At 47.8% G+C, this 16,608-nt stretch overlaps 1 protein-coding gene across 1 annotated transcript; it reads right to left on the bottom strand.

Moving 5' to 3' along the window:
- Positions 1-10,356: 10,356 nt before the first annotated feature.
- LOC124414420 lies at positions 10,357-12,928 on the bottom strand. The gene is made up of 3 exons (XM_046895368.1): positions 11,917-12,928; positions 10,600-10,776; positions 10,357-10,505 (listed from the first exon to the last, which is right to left on the bottom strand). Exons 1-3 carry the CDS (start codon positions 12,926-12,928, stop codon positions 10,357-10,359), a joined length of 1,338 nt encoding a protein of 445 aa, XP_046751324.1.
- Between the last annotated feature and the right edge of the window lie 3,680 nt (positions 12,929-16,608).

Raw genomic sequence — 16,608 nt, 5'->3', positions numbered from 1 at the left:
TGATCAACCCAGCCTCCAAAACAGTTTCACGCTCCCGCTACCGTCTTCTCACCCCCTGCGGTACAAACACCCGGACGGAAGTTTACAGGCCACGCGCACGCTCGACCGACAGACAAACAAACAGACAGAGACCACCGAAGGGCTTCTTACCGCCATCCAGCTGTTATTCGAACCAGCGAGACTCTCGTGCCCGGACACCCTAGGAGAAACCCGCTTGTATGCGCCCCACCCGGCTGTATAAAGGTTAGTACCACACGTAAATCCTAATCCAGCATGAAAAATTGTAAAAAAAAAAAAAAAAAACAAACAAAAATCTCTGATTGCATGTAAAAAATCTAGCCCTTCTACCGCGGCGGGGCGCGCTGCTTTCAAGCTGATATCACAGCGCGCACGCGTACGAGCGAGCTCATGGCGTACGCGTCTCACGCTCAATCAGCTAGTACGTTTATGACCGCGCCGATAAGCTCGTACCTGCGCGGTCCGCGTGCGCTTGAATATGCTCATGGTCAGCGCACGAAGGGGTACCGCCGCCGCCGCCGCCGCCGCCGCGAACAGGCTTGCATAGTAAAAGAACGCGTCTTCAACTGATTAAATTTTTATAGATCTCGCATCATCTCTGGATTCTTCTTCTTCTTCTTCTCACTTCGCTCAATAATCCCGCTCATCGATGACGGACACACGCTGGAAGCATCCGTTTTCGGCCATCATCGCCGGTCCATCAGGATGCGGCAAATCGAATTTCGTCAAGAATTTTCTGCGTCATGGTTCGTCGATGTGCGACACAAAATTTAGTCGCGTGATATGGTACTTTGACGAATGGCAACCGTTGTACGTCGGGAATAAGGGTATAGAGTACCGCGAAGGGTTACCCCAACACGCCGATTACGACGGCGATAAAAATCCGAAACTCTTGATAATCGACGATCTCATGCGAGAGGCTTCAAACAACGTTGTCGTGGATCTTTTCACCAAGGTCTGTCATCATAAGAATCTCAGCGTCTTCTACATAACGCAGAATCTGTTTCACAAGGGACACGGTCAACGAGATATTTCCCTCAACGCAAACTACATAGTCTTCTTTAAAAATCCACGGGATCGCGCCCAGATTCAGCATCTCGCCAGGCAGGTATATCCCGAGGATCCGAGGTTTGTTCAAGAGGCCTATCACGACGCTACCGCAGCGCCGCACGGATATCTACTTTTCGACCTCAAGCAATCCACTCCAGAGAATTGCCGTTTCCGGTCAAATATCTTTCCTTCGGACGAAAATCACTATGTCTACGTTCCGCGAAAGGATATAAAGGTCAGCAACGCGCATCGTGTTCCAGTCGTTCAGTTGTGATGCCTCGAATACGCCGTACCGCGCCCGGACGCAGAGCTCGTGCTGGTTTCACCGAAGCAAACACCGCAGCGCTCCACGCCTTGCAGAAATTGAACCCGACGCAGAGATCAGCATTGCTACGCACAGCAGATGATTCGTTGGTGAAGACCATTTGTGAGTGTGCATTGAACACCTTGGAGGGTAACTTAGCACTGTCCAGAGCGCAGAAAAATCGTCTGGGGCGTCATAAACGGACATTACGAAGATTGGCCAGCAACCAAGGTACCTGGAAGTCGAAAAAGCGATTTCTTGTTCAACGTGGGAACGGTGTCCTCACCCTCTTACTCGCACCGAGACTCGGTACTCTAGCCTCCAGTCTCTTCTCCAAGTAACAAGATGGAGCGTACAAAGAAGATGGTTTTAATTCCGATGGAAAGTATGGAGAGATTTCAACAACGTGTCAGCGAGGGTATAGCCGCTACGCTTTCGCCTGGAAATACATCTACCACTCGCACCGATCCCGCTGCAAGGCTTGACAGTGAGATGAAGGACATCTTGAACCAACCGTCGAAAGACGATGCAGAAAAGTGGAAACTATATCAGCAGGTACTTCAACGATATTTGTTTTTTGCCAACGACGCACGCAAGCCCATGAAATTAGATGTTCTCGAGGAGAAGGAGGAGGATGAGGGGGAGGAAGACGGGAACGCAGCCGAAGAATCAGTGGTATCACCCGGTACAGCTGCGAGCCCTGAGAATGTTCAAACACAGTCAAAGAAAGTCATGTCAGCAGTACCGAAAAAGTACCGCACAAAGGCCGAAATGCTGATGCGTGATCTCGGTGGCGTACCGGAGCGATTTACCTGGGATGCCACAGGAACCGTCACGATAGACGGCGTTACAGTTCCCGGGACAAACATCGTCGACCTGGTCAATCATACCATGCGCTCCAGGAAGACTTTTACTCCCGCAGGAGCTGGTCAGTTTGCACGGTTTCTTCACACGCTCAACGTGCCCCGAGAATACGTGGGGAACGATACGCTTTGGACAGACATACGCACATTCGATGCGCCGGGTCTATCGAAGGGCACTCCGCAACAACCGTTGACACGCACCGGTAGCTCGCCAGCGAAGCGGCGAAGCGGAGCAAACGTTACGCCCGTGTCCAGCCGATCTCACGACGTAGGATACGCCTTACGCAAACGCGCCACCGGGACAAAATCGAGTTGGAAAACACTTCAGCTGAAGAAGAAAAATGACGACTCTGCTTGAAGAAGCGTATTACGATCCCTCGCATACCGCCGGTTACGCTGGGGCACGAATTCTGGAACGCCTTGCGCGCAAAATCAACTCTCGCGAATCGGTGAGAAAATGGCTGGCGGCACAGGATGCCTACACGTTACACAAACCCGTGCACAGAAAATTTCCGAGAGCAAGGTACAGCGTTTCCAACATAGACGACGTGTGGGAAGCTGATCTGGCTGATCTGAGTTCCATGAAAGGTCGCAACAATGGTTTCCGTTATCTCCTGGTGGTCATCGACGTATTGAGCAAGTACGCATGGGTGGTCCCGCTAAAACGAAAGACAGTCGCAACCGTTGCTGAAGGTTTTGAACAAGTGTTACGCACTACGCCGCGCAGACCCGACCTGCTGCAAACAGACAAGGGTAAAGAATTTGTCGGAAGCGCTTTTCAGAAGATACTTCGCGACAATGAAATACGATATCGTGTTACACGTAATCCTGACATCAAAGCAGCTATCGTGGAGCGATTCAATCGTACGCTCAAGGAACGTCTGTGGCGCTACTTTACGCACAAAAAGACGCGACGCTACGTTGATGTTTTGCCGCAAGTCGTGCAAGCCTACAACAACACGGTTCACTCGAGCATTGGAATGGCACCGTCGGAAGTGACGCTTCGTAACGCTGCAAAGGCACGTGCCCACATGCAAAAGCGTTATCCACCCCGTCCAAACGGCAAACCGAGGTTCGGCGAGAATGACTTTGTACGAATTAGTAAAACCAAGGGTACGTTCGAGAAAGGCTACGTGGCAAACTGGAGCGAAGAATTATTCAAGATCCGGCGAGTGCTTGCGCGTTCGCCGATAGTATACGTCTTGGAAGATCTCAACGGTGAGGTGATCGACGGTTTGTTCTACGAGCCTGAACTTTAGCGCGTGGAGGGGGAAAACACGTAGTTGATAAAATTGCGCACTACCGCGGTATAACCCTCAGTCTCTGTTGGTTCATCGTCGATCTCTCGTGCAGCAAAGGAAACGAAAATGGCAGTTTTTTCCGGAGAATCGGACGTGCTGTTACATTACACAGTTACCGCGTCAGATCCAATTAACGGGTGATTGGGAAGTCGGACTGGCCGAGATCCACTATCCGCTTACGTTTGAACACCCGCCAGGGTACGTTCCACCGAAAGATGAAACGGCTCCCTGCGTAACGTATTGCGGTTCAGCTGAAGATGGTGCAGTTGTGACATCGGAGTGCAAGGTATTCGAAACCAACAAATCATCAAAGATCCCTGGCTGTCAGATGTTTATTTATTGCGACCTAGTGGAACCACGCACCGCTGTTACGAGTCATTCAAACATGTGGTAAAGACAGCACCTCACGAGGCGAATCAGAGATGAAAACCTTATCACCGCTGTACTACGTGCCACTGATGCTGACCAACATTCATACCATCGAAATCGATATAAGAGATCAATTCGGAAGACCAGCGCCATTCGCGCGCGGGACTTTGACGGTTACGCTGCACTTCAGACGAGTTCAGTAATTGGATGAAATCACGTTGAAACGGGGGGTAAGGAGTTACGCGGCAAAAATAAAAAGAGAAAGAACACCAGGTACAACATGACCCATTACGCGCATCATTACGAAGCTCAACTTGGCGGTGGAGGCATAGAAACGGTTTACCGAGGTGCACCACATCAGCGAGGACACGGAATCGGGAGCTTCTTGGGAGGCCTGTTTCGTCGAATATTTCCGTTGCTGACCAGTGGTGCCAGAGCGGTCGGAAAAGAGGCACTGCGTGCAGGGATGAACGTTATGTCTGATATAAACAACGACACACCGTTCAAACAGTCAGTCAAGAGGCGAATCGCAGAATCGGGACATAATTTGAAGAGAGCTGCTGAAGAAAAGATTGATAAACTCATGAAGGGGTCCGGTTATAAAAGGCGTGCTGTGGGATTAGCGCGTCAGTCAAACATCACCCGCGTGAACAGTCTTGTCGACGCGCGACGAACAGCTGGTACAACGGGAAAAATTAGACGGAGAAGGTCGAAGAAGAAAACAACGCCAAAGACACCCAAGCGGGCCGGAACCACCAAGAAAACAAAACGGAAAAAGTGTTGTAAAAAACGGGCCCTTACAGACATATTTGGACCCCGGTAAATCCACGCGCCGCACGCCTACAACGTAAACATCAGCAGTGGCCTTCCTGCACGCGCATTCGGGTGAGTGTATGAAGTCGGAACTGGAATTATTTTCTCTACCACCAACGCAGACGTCTATTGAGGCTGGTCAATGGGTACACTACAAGCCCGTATCATCTCTAACCGATGATTCCCCGATTGAATTTGTTGTTCCTGGAAACGGCGATGAGTACATCGACTTGGCACACACTATGCTTAGCGTACGAGTGAAGTTACAGCCATCGGCTCCGGTCACCCCAGCAGGCGAAGGCAACGCACCCGCTCCGCACGCCACTCCGGTAAATAATCTGCTCCACTCAATGTTCAATCAAGTCGATATATTCTTCAATCAAAAACTAGTCTCCCCAGCCAACAACTCTTATGCCTATCAAGCGTACATAGAGACCCTACTGAATTACGCACCTCACGCCAAGAAATCTCATCTTTCATCGGCATTATGGTACGACAGCGAGGAAGGAGTATCAGATGTATACGACGCCGACGCTGCCGGTGCGGATCGCGGATTCATCGAACGCAAACGGATCATGAGCAATGCCCGTACCGTTGATCTCATTGGTCATCTACACTGCGACGTATGCAATCAAGACAAATTTTTACTCAACGGTGTGGAACTGCGTCTTCGCCTCGTGAGATCGAGAGATAGCTTTTGCATCATGGAAGCCGAAAATCGCCACAAGCTGCACATCCTGGAAACTTCGCTGCTCGTTCGTCGGGTGAAGATCAGCCCCGGAATCTTGTTGGCGCATGCACGGACACTAGCCAAAGGTACAGCAAAATACCCCGTGACCAGAGTCGAGGTGAAATCCTTCACCATACATGCAGGAGTACAAGCAGAAACGCTGGACAATGTGATACTCGGTCAGCTACCGAAACGAGTGATAATCGGTTTTGTCAGTAATAAAGCTTTCAACGGAGACAGACAACGCAATCCATTCAATTTTCAAAACTACTCTCTGAATTTCCTCTCGCTGTACGTCGACGGAGTGCAAGTTCCATCGAAACCGCTACAGATGAACTTTGGCAAAGACGATCTCTACGTGGACGCCTATCACACCCTCTTCTCCGGTACGGGGATTCATTTTCTGAACGACGGAAATGGTATCAATCGACAAAAGTTCGCCAAAGGAAATTGTCTAATGGCGTTTGATCTAACTCCCGATCTCTCCGCCAACTGTCCGTCTCACTGGTCGCTCATCAAACACGGAACTCTCAGGGTCGAAGTGCGCTTTGACGAAGCCCTCAAAGAGACTGTGAATTGTCTGGTGTACGCTGAATTCGATAATCTGATTGAAGTGGATGCTGCACGTCAGGTCATTACAGATTTTTCGGGGTAAGAGTTACTCCTCTCCCAGCTCGGGCGCTGTCGCGACACGGCAGGTGGTGACTTCCGCTAGAGGGGACGCGCTCACTCCTCCACTCCAACGTCTTCAAGGGGAGCAACAGGCCAGTTGGAGACATCGGATAAACACGGCTGCATATAAAACGCCTCACGCAACTGCAATGCCGAGTCAGTCAGCATTCAAACTACACCGCGACAGCATCGCTCTTGCAATCTTTGTTCACTCGAGTACGTTCGTTGAAGCTCAAGTATGGATTACGTGATAGATATCCAAGGGTTTCGAGATGTCTACGGCAAATTCATACCGAAAGAAGTGGCAGTCGTCACCCTCGATCACCGCTACTCGGCACACTGGTTAGTAGAACCACCATATCCCTTCGCGGATCTGCCACTTAAAGAACGTGCCGTGAATAATTACGTTACCTGTTACCATCACGGCATCGAGTGGTTCGAAGGTGACATCACTCTGCTTCAACTAGCCGTTAATCTACGAGAAATCGCACGTAACGCTCATCGTATTGTTGCCCGCGGACGCGAGAAATCGAAATATATTGAAAATGTTACTGCGCGACAAGTATTGAACTTGGAGGACCTCGAATGCCCGGCATTCGGCAAGCTGGAACGTTCTTCAGAATGGTGCTTCTTCCATGGTGTGAAGAAGGAGGAATTTTTCGCCTGCGCGACGAACAACGCACTCAAACTCAAAAAATGGGTCATCAGCAACGACATTTCAACTAAATACGAGTATACAGAAGCTGCGTCAGTCAGTAAGCACAGCATCACCGGAGAGAAGTGTTCGTCCAGTCATCAGGCCCCTCAACCGCCACAGAGAAATTCATCGCTAGGAGCTGTCATACCAGAACCAGACGCTTCGTCGGAAATCTCTCCTGATTCACCCAGACCTACGTCCGATAGCGTAATTGCCGCTCCCTACGAACTGCGTACTACTACTACGAGTGGCTCGAATACCCCCTTATAATCTTCCGCGCGTGGTATGATTATCTCCGATAACGAGGACGAGGAAGAAGAAGAAGAAAAAGACGCGCAAAATGGACAGTCTACAGATATGGAGCGCGATGCCGACGATTCCGAACGAGAGGACCGGGGTTTTTGCAGCGGATCAGATACCCCTCATCTGGACACGCCCGACAGCCATTGTATCAAACACCGATGACCACACGCGACCCGGTAGCCACTGGGTGGCATTTTTCGTCAGTTCCTCGGGACACGGAACATACTTTGACAGCTTCGGATTACCGCCATTCATCCCTCACCATAAGCGGACTTTACGAAGAAATTGCAGACGATACGCCTGGAACGACAGACAGCTTCAAAGCCTCTCTTCTGATGTATGTGGACAATTTTGTATTATGTTTATGCACTTTATGGTTGCTGGTTTTTCTCTGCGGCAGTTTCTCAATATATTTACTTCTGACCTCAAAAGAAACGATCGTATCGCAGAATTATTCCACATCCGACTAGCCTATGTCTCGAAGCGTGAAAGCCTCAGTATTAATTCGAATAACGTTTATCCTGTAAGGTGTCTTCAATGTTGTACCTCTAAGAATTGTAATGCCGCTAGCGTATCAGACTGGTAAAAAAAAAAAAAAAAGAACCCTGCTACCATATCTTGTGTGTGTGTGCGTGTATAGGAATAAGAACATTGCAATTGTCATTGATTCGTTACGTATTCATACCCGCTCTACCTTCGCATTTATTTGTATCCGTAATGTCTGAATAAACCTGTAATAAGTTTAATTTGTATAAGCCGTCGCATCGTCTTTGTTTCCATTTTCTTATCCATCCTCATCCCCGTATAAGTATATATATGTATATATATATCTAAGTACGACTATAGTTTAACATGAGAAAAGCATGTCTACATTTTTCACGTATAAGTAAGCCTTAGGGTAAATACTGGCGGGGTAAGGTCAGTGACACGAGCAACCGCCGCAAAGAACAGGGCTGAAGGAAGAACGAGTCCCGTTCGTAACGTAGGCAGAGAGTCTGGGTCATCATTTGGGTAAAGGAGGATGAGGAGGAGGAGGAAGTGACTGCAGTCGTAGACGTCCATGGCACATCGCTTCGTGGTCAGAGGTAGCGGGTAGAGGGGTTCATAGCCCAAAGTCTGTCTCGCGGCCAGAGGGTACGAGGTGAGAGGAAGGAGTCCGTCTCGCGGATAGGGGATCCGAGGGTAAAGGGTACACACTCAGCAGCCTTCGCATGGAGTCCGGAATCAGTTTTGGTGGTCAGGGGTCGCGGGGTAGGGGAACAACACCCGGAAATCGCTTCTGGTCAAGGGGGTTGCGGGGAAAGTGTTGACGGGCCATAGAAGCCTCTAGACGAAAATCGCTCGTAGGCAAAGGGTGACGGGGAACAGGAATGATGTCCCAAAATCCGCTCCTTGGTAAGGGGGTGGCGGGGGAAGGGGTACGCGCCCCAAAGTCACTCCTAGGCGAGGGGCGACGGGCGAAGGGGTATGCCTCCCAAAATCCGCTCCTAGACGAGGGGCGGCGGGGGAAGGGGTATGCGTCCCAAAATCCGCTCCTAGGCGAGGGGTGGCGGGGGAAGGGGTATGCGTCCCAAAATCCGCTCCTCGGCGAGGGGCGGCGGGGGAAGGGGAACGCGTCCCAAAGTCACTCCATGGCGAGGGGCGGCGGGGGAAGGGGAACGCGCCCCAAAGTCACTCCTAGGCGAGGGGCTGGCGCCAGAGAGGGGCGGGAAGGGGGGTTTGTTGTGACGCCCCAAAGTGCCCCCATACTACTGTTGTATTCCCCCTCAATCTCGGCCAGAACACGTACCCCGAATTTCGTTTTGACCAGTCGTAGTCCGGTGACGTTATACACCTCTCCAATTTCGAATTCCGACATCTTCTTGGTCGGCAGATTCTCCAGGCGGCTGGCGTGGTTGATTTTCCCCAAATCCATTGCGTTTTCGACGAGAGTTTCTTTTTTCACAAGTACGAACAGTTCACGACGAGAAGACGATGAGAACAGAGTGACTATCGAAATGAATCCGTATTTTATATACCATCCATCCCCACCACGATTTTTCCATCAAACAAGACTCGACCTGCATATCGTTGGGAAATTTTTGATGCACCGCCCCCGCTCTCCATCGTCCCGTAACCGACATCTGGCATTTTTTGATAATTTTTGAAGAATCTTTTATGTGTGACAGATTTATTTCAACAGCTGCATCCGGCATTTATGATAAAATTTAGTATGTACAGATTTATTTACATTACCACCCACTGCATTCATTATCGGCATGAGCTGAAAGGCTGCATTTCCAGGAATTTTTCTCAAGTGGTCTAGCGTTATCTAACTTAGAGGTTCCCGGCGTCGAACAAGACCCGACAGGATTTTGCCCCCCCCCCCCCTCCCCCCCCCCCTCCACCGGGGATTCGCCGCGCGCCCAACCCCCCCCCCCCTCCCGCGGGCCCCTCGCGCACCCTTCGCGCGCCCCCCCTGCGCCCCCCCCTCCCCCGCGGACCCCTCGCGCACCCTCCGCGGACCCCCGCCCCGCGCCGCTGCAGCCGGCCCGGCTGGCCCGTAGGAATGGGGGGGAACCCCCCCTCGAAACGCCGCCATTGTGCGCCAGAACTCTCATATCTCTACTACTGTTGACCACAGCCGTCTTATCTCTGATATGCTTTGGTAGTGGGGTGTAGGTATACAGACCACCTTGTAGTGGCGTAAACTTGTTCATGTTGCCTGTGATATTTATAATTACGATTAACGACCAGCATGAATCCTTTTCCTGGAAATCTCCAACCTTTGTTAATACACGGTCTATCACGTTTTCGATGAACCATTTGTTAATATTCGTGGTCTGGAAGATTATTTCGTTTCTCGTCATAAAAAATTTGATCTCTTCCATCATTTGATCGTCTTTTCTTATTTCAAATTCACAAGTCAGTATTGCGACTTTCAGGCTCCTGGCTTTCTGCAAAGCGTTTTTAGTCTTCTCGCAGCAAGTACCTTTGCGTCTTGTAGAAATCTCTCCACGTGTTTATGTTTCAAATTGACAATGGAATCGGTTCGAGTTTTTTCCTCAAAAGCATATTCCAACGGTTCCCAGTGTACTCTATCGCTTAGTCTTTGTTTGCGCGTACCATCACCCGTTCTCTGAAGACGGATGCATTTTTCAGCTAGCGATTTCAAGAGTCCGATCGTTGTGATAATTTTTGTTTTTTTTACCAATGGTTGAAGCCTTTTGTAGAACATTGTTGGAAACCCAGATGTTTTATGTCCCAAATGTCATCCATTTTTGAATTTCTGTTGTTGACGATGATTTTTTCAAGATTTTGTAAGCAGATTCCATGATGTTAAGCAATTTCAAACATTTGTGGATTTCATTTTTCTTATTTCTCATTTGCGCTTGACAAGTTGCAACTTGAATGATCGTTTGCTGTGATGGTAATCCTTTTCACAGGGTGAGCTGTACGTGTGTCTGTGCGCGTACAGCTGTATGTGCTAAAACTATTACGTAAACCGAGGTAGCGGCATTTGGTGAGCATGAGGACCGCTCTACGATATCGCTTTTTTTTCGTCTGCAAAACATAAACACGAGGGTTCATTATATAAGATTGCGGGTCCAGGGTCAGCTCATTGGCAGTCAAACCTGAGAGACGGTGAAGTGTCAAGTGAAGTATTATGCGTTGATCTAAACGGAACAGAAACGGTAAGTCATTGAATTCCACTATTGTTACCTTCAATATTTCTGAATTTGTTTATTTATCGTGTTTTTTCAACACTTATCCAAGTCGCTGTAGTGAAAAATTAAGAATATTTTTAACTAATCTTAAAACTCCGAAAGAGAGATTTTTGTATACATGTAAGGTTGTTGGTGGTAGTCAAGAATCTAGGCAACTCACAGGATAATATTTAGATTAATTATTTATTGATGGTGGAAAAGTGTCGGTTACAACTGCGGTTCACAAAATTGATCCGCCTTGCTAGACAAACAAGTAGATAGGATATAAGAGTTCTGGCGCACAATGGCGGCGTTTTGAGGGGGGGTTCCCCCCATTGCTACGGGCCGGCCGGGCCGGCTGCAGCGGCGCGCGGCGGGGGGGGGGGGTCCGCGAAGGGCGCGCGGGGAGCCCGCGGGGGGTGGAATTAGGCGCGCGGTAAATCCCCAGCGGCGGGGGGGGGGGGGGGGGCGAAATCCTGTCGGGTCCTGTTCGACGGCGGGAAGCTCGAAGTTAGATAACGCTAGACCACTTGAGAAAAATTCCTGGAAATGCAGCCTTTCAGCTCATGCCGATAATGAATACAGTGGGTGGTAATGTAAATAAATCTGTACATACTAAATTTTATCATAAATGCCGGATGCGGCTGTTGAAATAAATCTGTAACACATGAAAGATTCTTCAAAAATTAATAAAAATGCCAGATGTCGGTTACGGGAGGATGGTGGGAGGAGCAAGTCAATTTCAAAATAACAATTAGATACACTGAACAGATGTTTTTATTTATCCTCAATTACATTTGGCTTTGCAGCTTCTATATAATAATTGATCATATTATTAATAATTTCAACAATTAACCTTATTCATATTATTTTCTACATTCTTACATTTAACATATTACTCTAAAAATTGGATTATACTAATTTCTTCACCGTGCCACTAATCGGACTGTACTCAACGACCCGATCGTGCAAGATCATACAGTAGGCTGCGGTGTTTCGAGGAAATTCTACGCTTGCTTCAAATTCCAGCCGGATGTCCACCGGTTTTCAACGATTCATTTTGTTTTGAGCAATCGATAACGTTCAGGGGCGCGCGTTTTATAAATTCACTTTTCGAAAGCAGAGGTTCGGCTTCCTTGTTGTAGTAGGATGTTTGAAACTGGACATACATATCGTACAGAATGGCGTATTGATTATTGGAAATATCTAGATTTAAATTCCCATAGGGGTAACACTGTGAGTTGAGAAAGAGTTTCACATCTCTTATTCTACAATGATCGAATTCGCTAGCATTTTTCAATGCCTCGTTTTTCCTTGCAGTTTGGAATCCCATTATGACGTATCTAGGCTTCTCCAGCTGTGTCGATGTCTTGACCGCCCAGTCATGCCGCGTCGTTGATGGCAGCATCGGATACACGTACGTTTCCCAAGAACGAAAACTCATGGGAATGGCCGAGTCCTTGGCGATGTAGTTGAGTAGCTGGATTTTCGGCTTGTCGGCTAGTTTGATGTAGGGCAGCAGCCACTCGACTTTTTTGAGGGTAATTTTAAACTTCTCGGTAGTGTTTGTCTGAAGTACAGCAATTAAATCGGTGTTAGCGCGTGTGAGAATCAACTCATGTTTGGCATTAACGACGACTCGGCAATAATCCTCGGCGAATCCCAGCAGATAACGCAGCGGTATAACGACATCAAAATTTCCAGCATCATCGGCCAGGTTGATATCGGCAACGCTCAGCCAACCGGTGTTCTCCAAGCCGCGCTGTTGTCCTGGGGTGAGGGATAAGTATCCCTTCATGATGCTGGTGATGCCCACATTTTTATTTCGATCAATTTCCACACCGTTCAACTCGTACCGAATTTTCTCAAACATATGGCAAACAGCCATGTTGACCAATTTTGTAGCGGCCACCCTAGAATAATCTTCTTTTGTAACTTTCCCGTGAATGTGCATGGAGCTTTTTTCCGGTAGCACGCACTCGTTCTGATTTTGAACGGAAATTCGAATTTCATCGTTATTCCCAAAGGTCGATGATGCAAATGGCTGGTGAGCGTGAACCTCAGAGTGTGCGATCGATTCGTCGAATGTCACGGGTTTCTGTATTCTTATTATTTCCTCCATGGTAACACGCACAGGATGCAGCGAACACGAATTTTTATTTTCCAAAATTTCCACGTAATCGAAGACCTAGACTCTGGAGAAACCGAGCGTTCAGAGGTGTCAGCTTCAGCGGAGATGTCAGCTTCGTCAATGGTGCTGGACGACTGATGATATTTGGCCATGACGTCTCGCTTTTATAACTTTTGCCTGACTTTTTCGTCTCAAATACAATCCCCATTATTTCACCGATTTTATATGTAAGCGTACCGTTATCGTTTCTCCGCGAAAATTAATCAACTCGTCGTCTTGATCGACTATCCGCAGCTGTATATTCTGTATCGACTGTACGGCGATTGGGAGGTAAATGATGTTGGCGGGAACTTCAACAATCTTATATCCAGATGGGACGGTGGGGAAAAATTCGTGAATCGTGTGAGCCTGACGTCCGTTCATGTACGCCCCGGTGGTTATGTTGCACTCAACGCGTATGGTATTAACTTTCAGTATGGCTACCGGTAATTCGGACTTATGCGTAACGTTCCGTGCTAGCTCAACCGCTTTAAACTCCAATAATCGGCCAATGGAATCCTCGGGTTTAAAGTCTACTACTTGATTGCACGTAACTTCACTGTTTAGCTCGTTGTTGTTGGCCTGCAGACTAAGGGAGATGTCGGAAGGTAGTTTCTTGTGCAGAAAACTTTGAATATCTTCAATTTCGTAGCTGCCTGTGGGTATCGTAATGACTGCCCGGCTGTTGTCCGCTGGCTCCAGGTAAAATTTATTACACCTCTCTTGAATATTGGGTATTGAATTGAATGTCATGAACTCGACGAGTCTGAGAACATAGTTTTTCGTCGACGATAACTCGATTGGGGGAAAATATTGAGCCTCCAGCAGGGATGAGGTGCCCGACAGTGTTAACGACAATGATTCCGTCATGACTGATGCTCGCCAATGTGACACCGCTCTTTTTATAGCTGTCCGCTGGAAAATTTGAGGCACAAGTGACCACAAATCACAGTATCGTATTCCTGATACCTATTATGATTGTATTTTACGCTACCAACACCGAGATAGTTCATCAAATCCCTAGGTGGTTGCAAATCACCAAAACTATCGAAATACACAACGTGATCACCGTTTTTCTTATATGCAACCCAATGTGTCCCGGGGCCGTTCTTATCATCAAGATTAATAATTGCGGATTCTCGCGTCTTCGGTCCTGATGATGGTAGACCATTCCGCATGAAAACGCCGCGAAAATGTGGAATTCTCATATCTTGAGCATATTTGTGTAAATCAACGTGGGTGAGTGCTCGGCGTGGTAGCTTTATTAGTTTTTTGCCGGTTGTAAGTACAGACCCATGCCACTGCGGTACGGTCTCAGGTATAATCCCTTGCCCAACGCAATCGCCTCCATTGTTGCATTGTGTCGTTTGGTCTCACTGAACTGATGTTGATGTTTGCCTGCAGCACCACCTGCTAGAGCTCCCGTTGCGCTTAGACCAGCCAAAATTGGAATGAGGAGGGGTAGGATGCCGCCAATTTTTTCGGGCACGGGTATAACACGGGGCACACGAACATTCTTTCCTGCCTCACGCGCAGCCGCACGGGCACCGGCCAACGCCGACTCGACAGCTTTATGACCTGGTCGCATGGAGGCCTTTGCCGCCCTAATGATAGATTTAAGATTCATTGTCCTCTTCTGCTGTTTAGTCTTCCCACCCGTTGAAGGTTTTTTCTGTGACTTTGCACCGGCTCCAAGTTTCGACAGCTTCCTTGCTAAACCCATACCGAGTTTAGATTTAGCTTTCATGGTGTTGGTGACTCCCCACGCGACAGCTTTTTCACCCACACTAGCGTCCTTGGCTGAAACACGATTCCACGCCTTCTCGGCAAGCACTTTGTCGGCCAGATTTCTCGCAGCGATATCTCGATTCCTTGCATATGCAATGTCGTGATCTTCACATGCAGCGTCCAATAGATTGATACCCGGATCACCGCGTGCCAACCTCTTGACCAATTTTGTTCCGGGTCCGCAGTACTGATACCCAGGCACGTGCAATTCAACTGGGAGATGATTGATGATTTTGTTTAGCAAACCACCACCGCGTCTCTTACGTGTGCACGTCTTCATAGTCGAACAGCAACTAACGCGAGTTCTATAAAAGGATGAATTTATATGCGGTCATCTTAGTTCTCGTTGTCGCTTCAACCGAGCATCATGAGATTTCAATATCAGACTGACAAACTACCTGTTGCAAATTTCGACAAAATGGTTCGTCGGGGGAGGAACAGGAAAGAGAAACGTCATGGAAAATTACTACCAAATACCGTGAGGGCAATTTTTTGCGGCCCATCGAATTGTGGGAAAACGAACGCTCTCCTCTCTCTAATCACCCATGGCAAAGGATTGAGATTCGAAAATGTCTACGTTCATTCAAAATCCCTCATTCAGCCAAAATATCAATTTTTGAAAAAGTTACTAGAATCCGTGCAGGGTGTTGGCTATTTTCCGTCTGGTGAGAACGATCAGGTTGTCAAACCAGAAGAGGCCCACCCTAACTCTGTTATGATTTTTGACGATGTGGCGTGTGAGAAGCAGGATAATATCAGAGCTTACTTCAGCATGGGCAGGCATCGCGACGTCGATAGCTTTTATCTTAGTCAAATGTATGCACGTATTCCGAAACACCTGGTGCGTGACAATGCAAACTTATTGGTGATATTTCGACAAGATGAAATGAATCTGAAACATATCTACAACGATCACGTGAACACCGACATGACATATCGTCAATTTAAGGACTTATGCTCGGCATGCTGGAATAAAGGTAAAGACAGTTTTGTCGGAATTGACAAGCATAGTGAAATCAACGAGGGAAGATACAGGAAGGGGTTTGACTGCTTTATTAGCATAAACGAACGCAAACTCACACAGTTCAATTGTAACGATCAAGCCGGCAACATGGAGAGTGTCAAGATTCGTAAGCATAGCGATACGCTGAGTGAAATATCGAAAGCAAGCGATGTCATACGTCGAAAGCACAAGATGATCAAGTTGGACAAAGACACGACCGACCAGGTTATGGGAGAGGTGTTCAAGCCCCTCGTAACACCGTTGCAAGAATTGGTGGATACTTCAAAGCAGCAGCAGCATATTAAAGAAGAAATTAAAACAGAATCGTCTGATACAGCAATGAAAAAAGAAGAAAAAGATGATGCGAGTACCAAGGATGGCGAGGATGAGGATGAGGATATGGATGATAAGGAGGATTTCAAGGATGCACACGATAAAACACTGAAATTTGGTGAAATTTCCACTACAAGCACACCAGTGAGGAAAACAGTGAATCCCGTGGCACGATATTTGAAAATGTTTAGCACAAGTAAAAAGAAGGATTTAGATACAGCATATGGCGTTCGAAAGTTGATAAACAGTATGATGATTGGTGATTCACAAATTAGTTTCGTCGATAATCTGATCAACGTGGGAGATGAAAGTTACCAGAGTACGCCAGGGTTACTCGAATTATTGTTTAAAAAATCACCCGATGCCACGGTTGTGAATGATACGGACAAGAACAATTACATAAAAATTGTAAGGATGACAAATGCACATCGGAAACGATACCAAGCCGATGGAAGTCTTCGCGATGATTCAAACAGTGCAAAGTATAGAAATTTCATTGCACAACATC

Source organism: Diprion similis, chromosome 14 (genome assembly GCF_021155765.1).
Source record: "Diprion similis isolate iyDipSimi1 chromosome 14, iyDipSimi1.1, whole genome shotgun sequence".
NCBI classification, from domain to species: domain Eukaryota; kingdom Metazoa; phylum Arthropoda; class Insecta; order Hymenoptera; family Diprionidae; genus Diprion; species Diprion similis.
The sequence above is the reverse complement of the archived record's forward strand: the minus strand, read 5'-3'. Positions and strand labels throughout refer to the sequence as shown.

Bases quoted from the DNA above. Each gene is read 5' to 3' on its own strand.
- LOC124414420 (XM_046895368.1), bottom strand. From the start codon at position 12,928: ATGGAGGAAATAATAAGAATACAGAAACCCGTGACATTCGACGAATCG. The intron at 10,777-11,916 runs GTGAATTTATAA...TGTTCCGTTTAG, and splicing joins CGAACCTCTGCTTTCGAAAA to ATCAACGCATAATACTTCAC. The intron at 10,506-10,599 runs GTAATAGTTTTA...CGATCATTCAAG, and splicing joins ATGCCGCTACCTCGGTTTAC to TTGCAACTTGTCAAGCGCAA.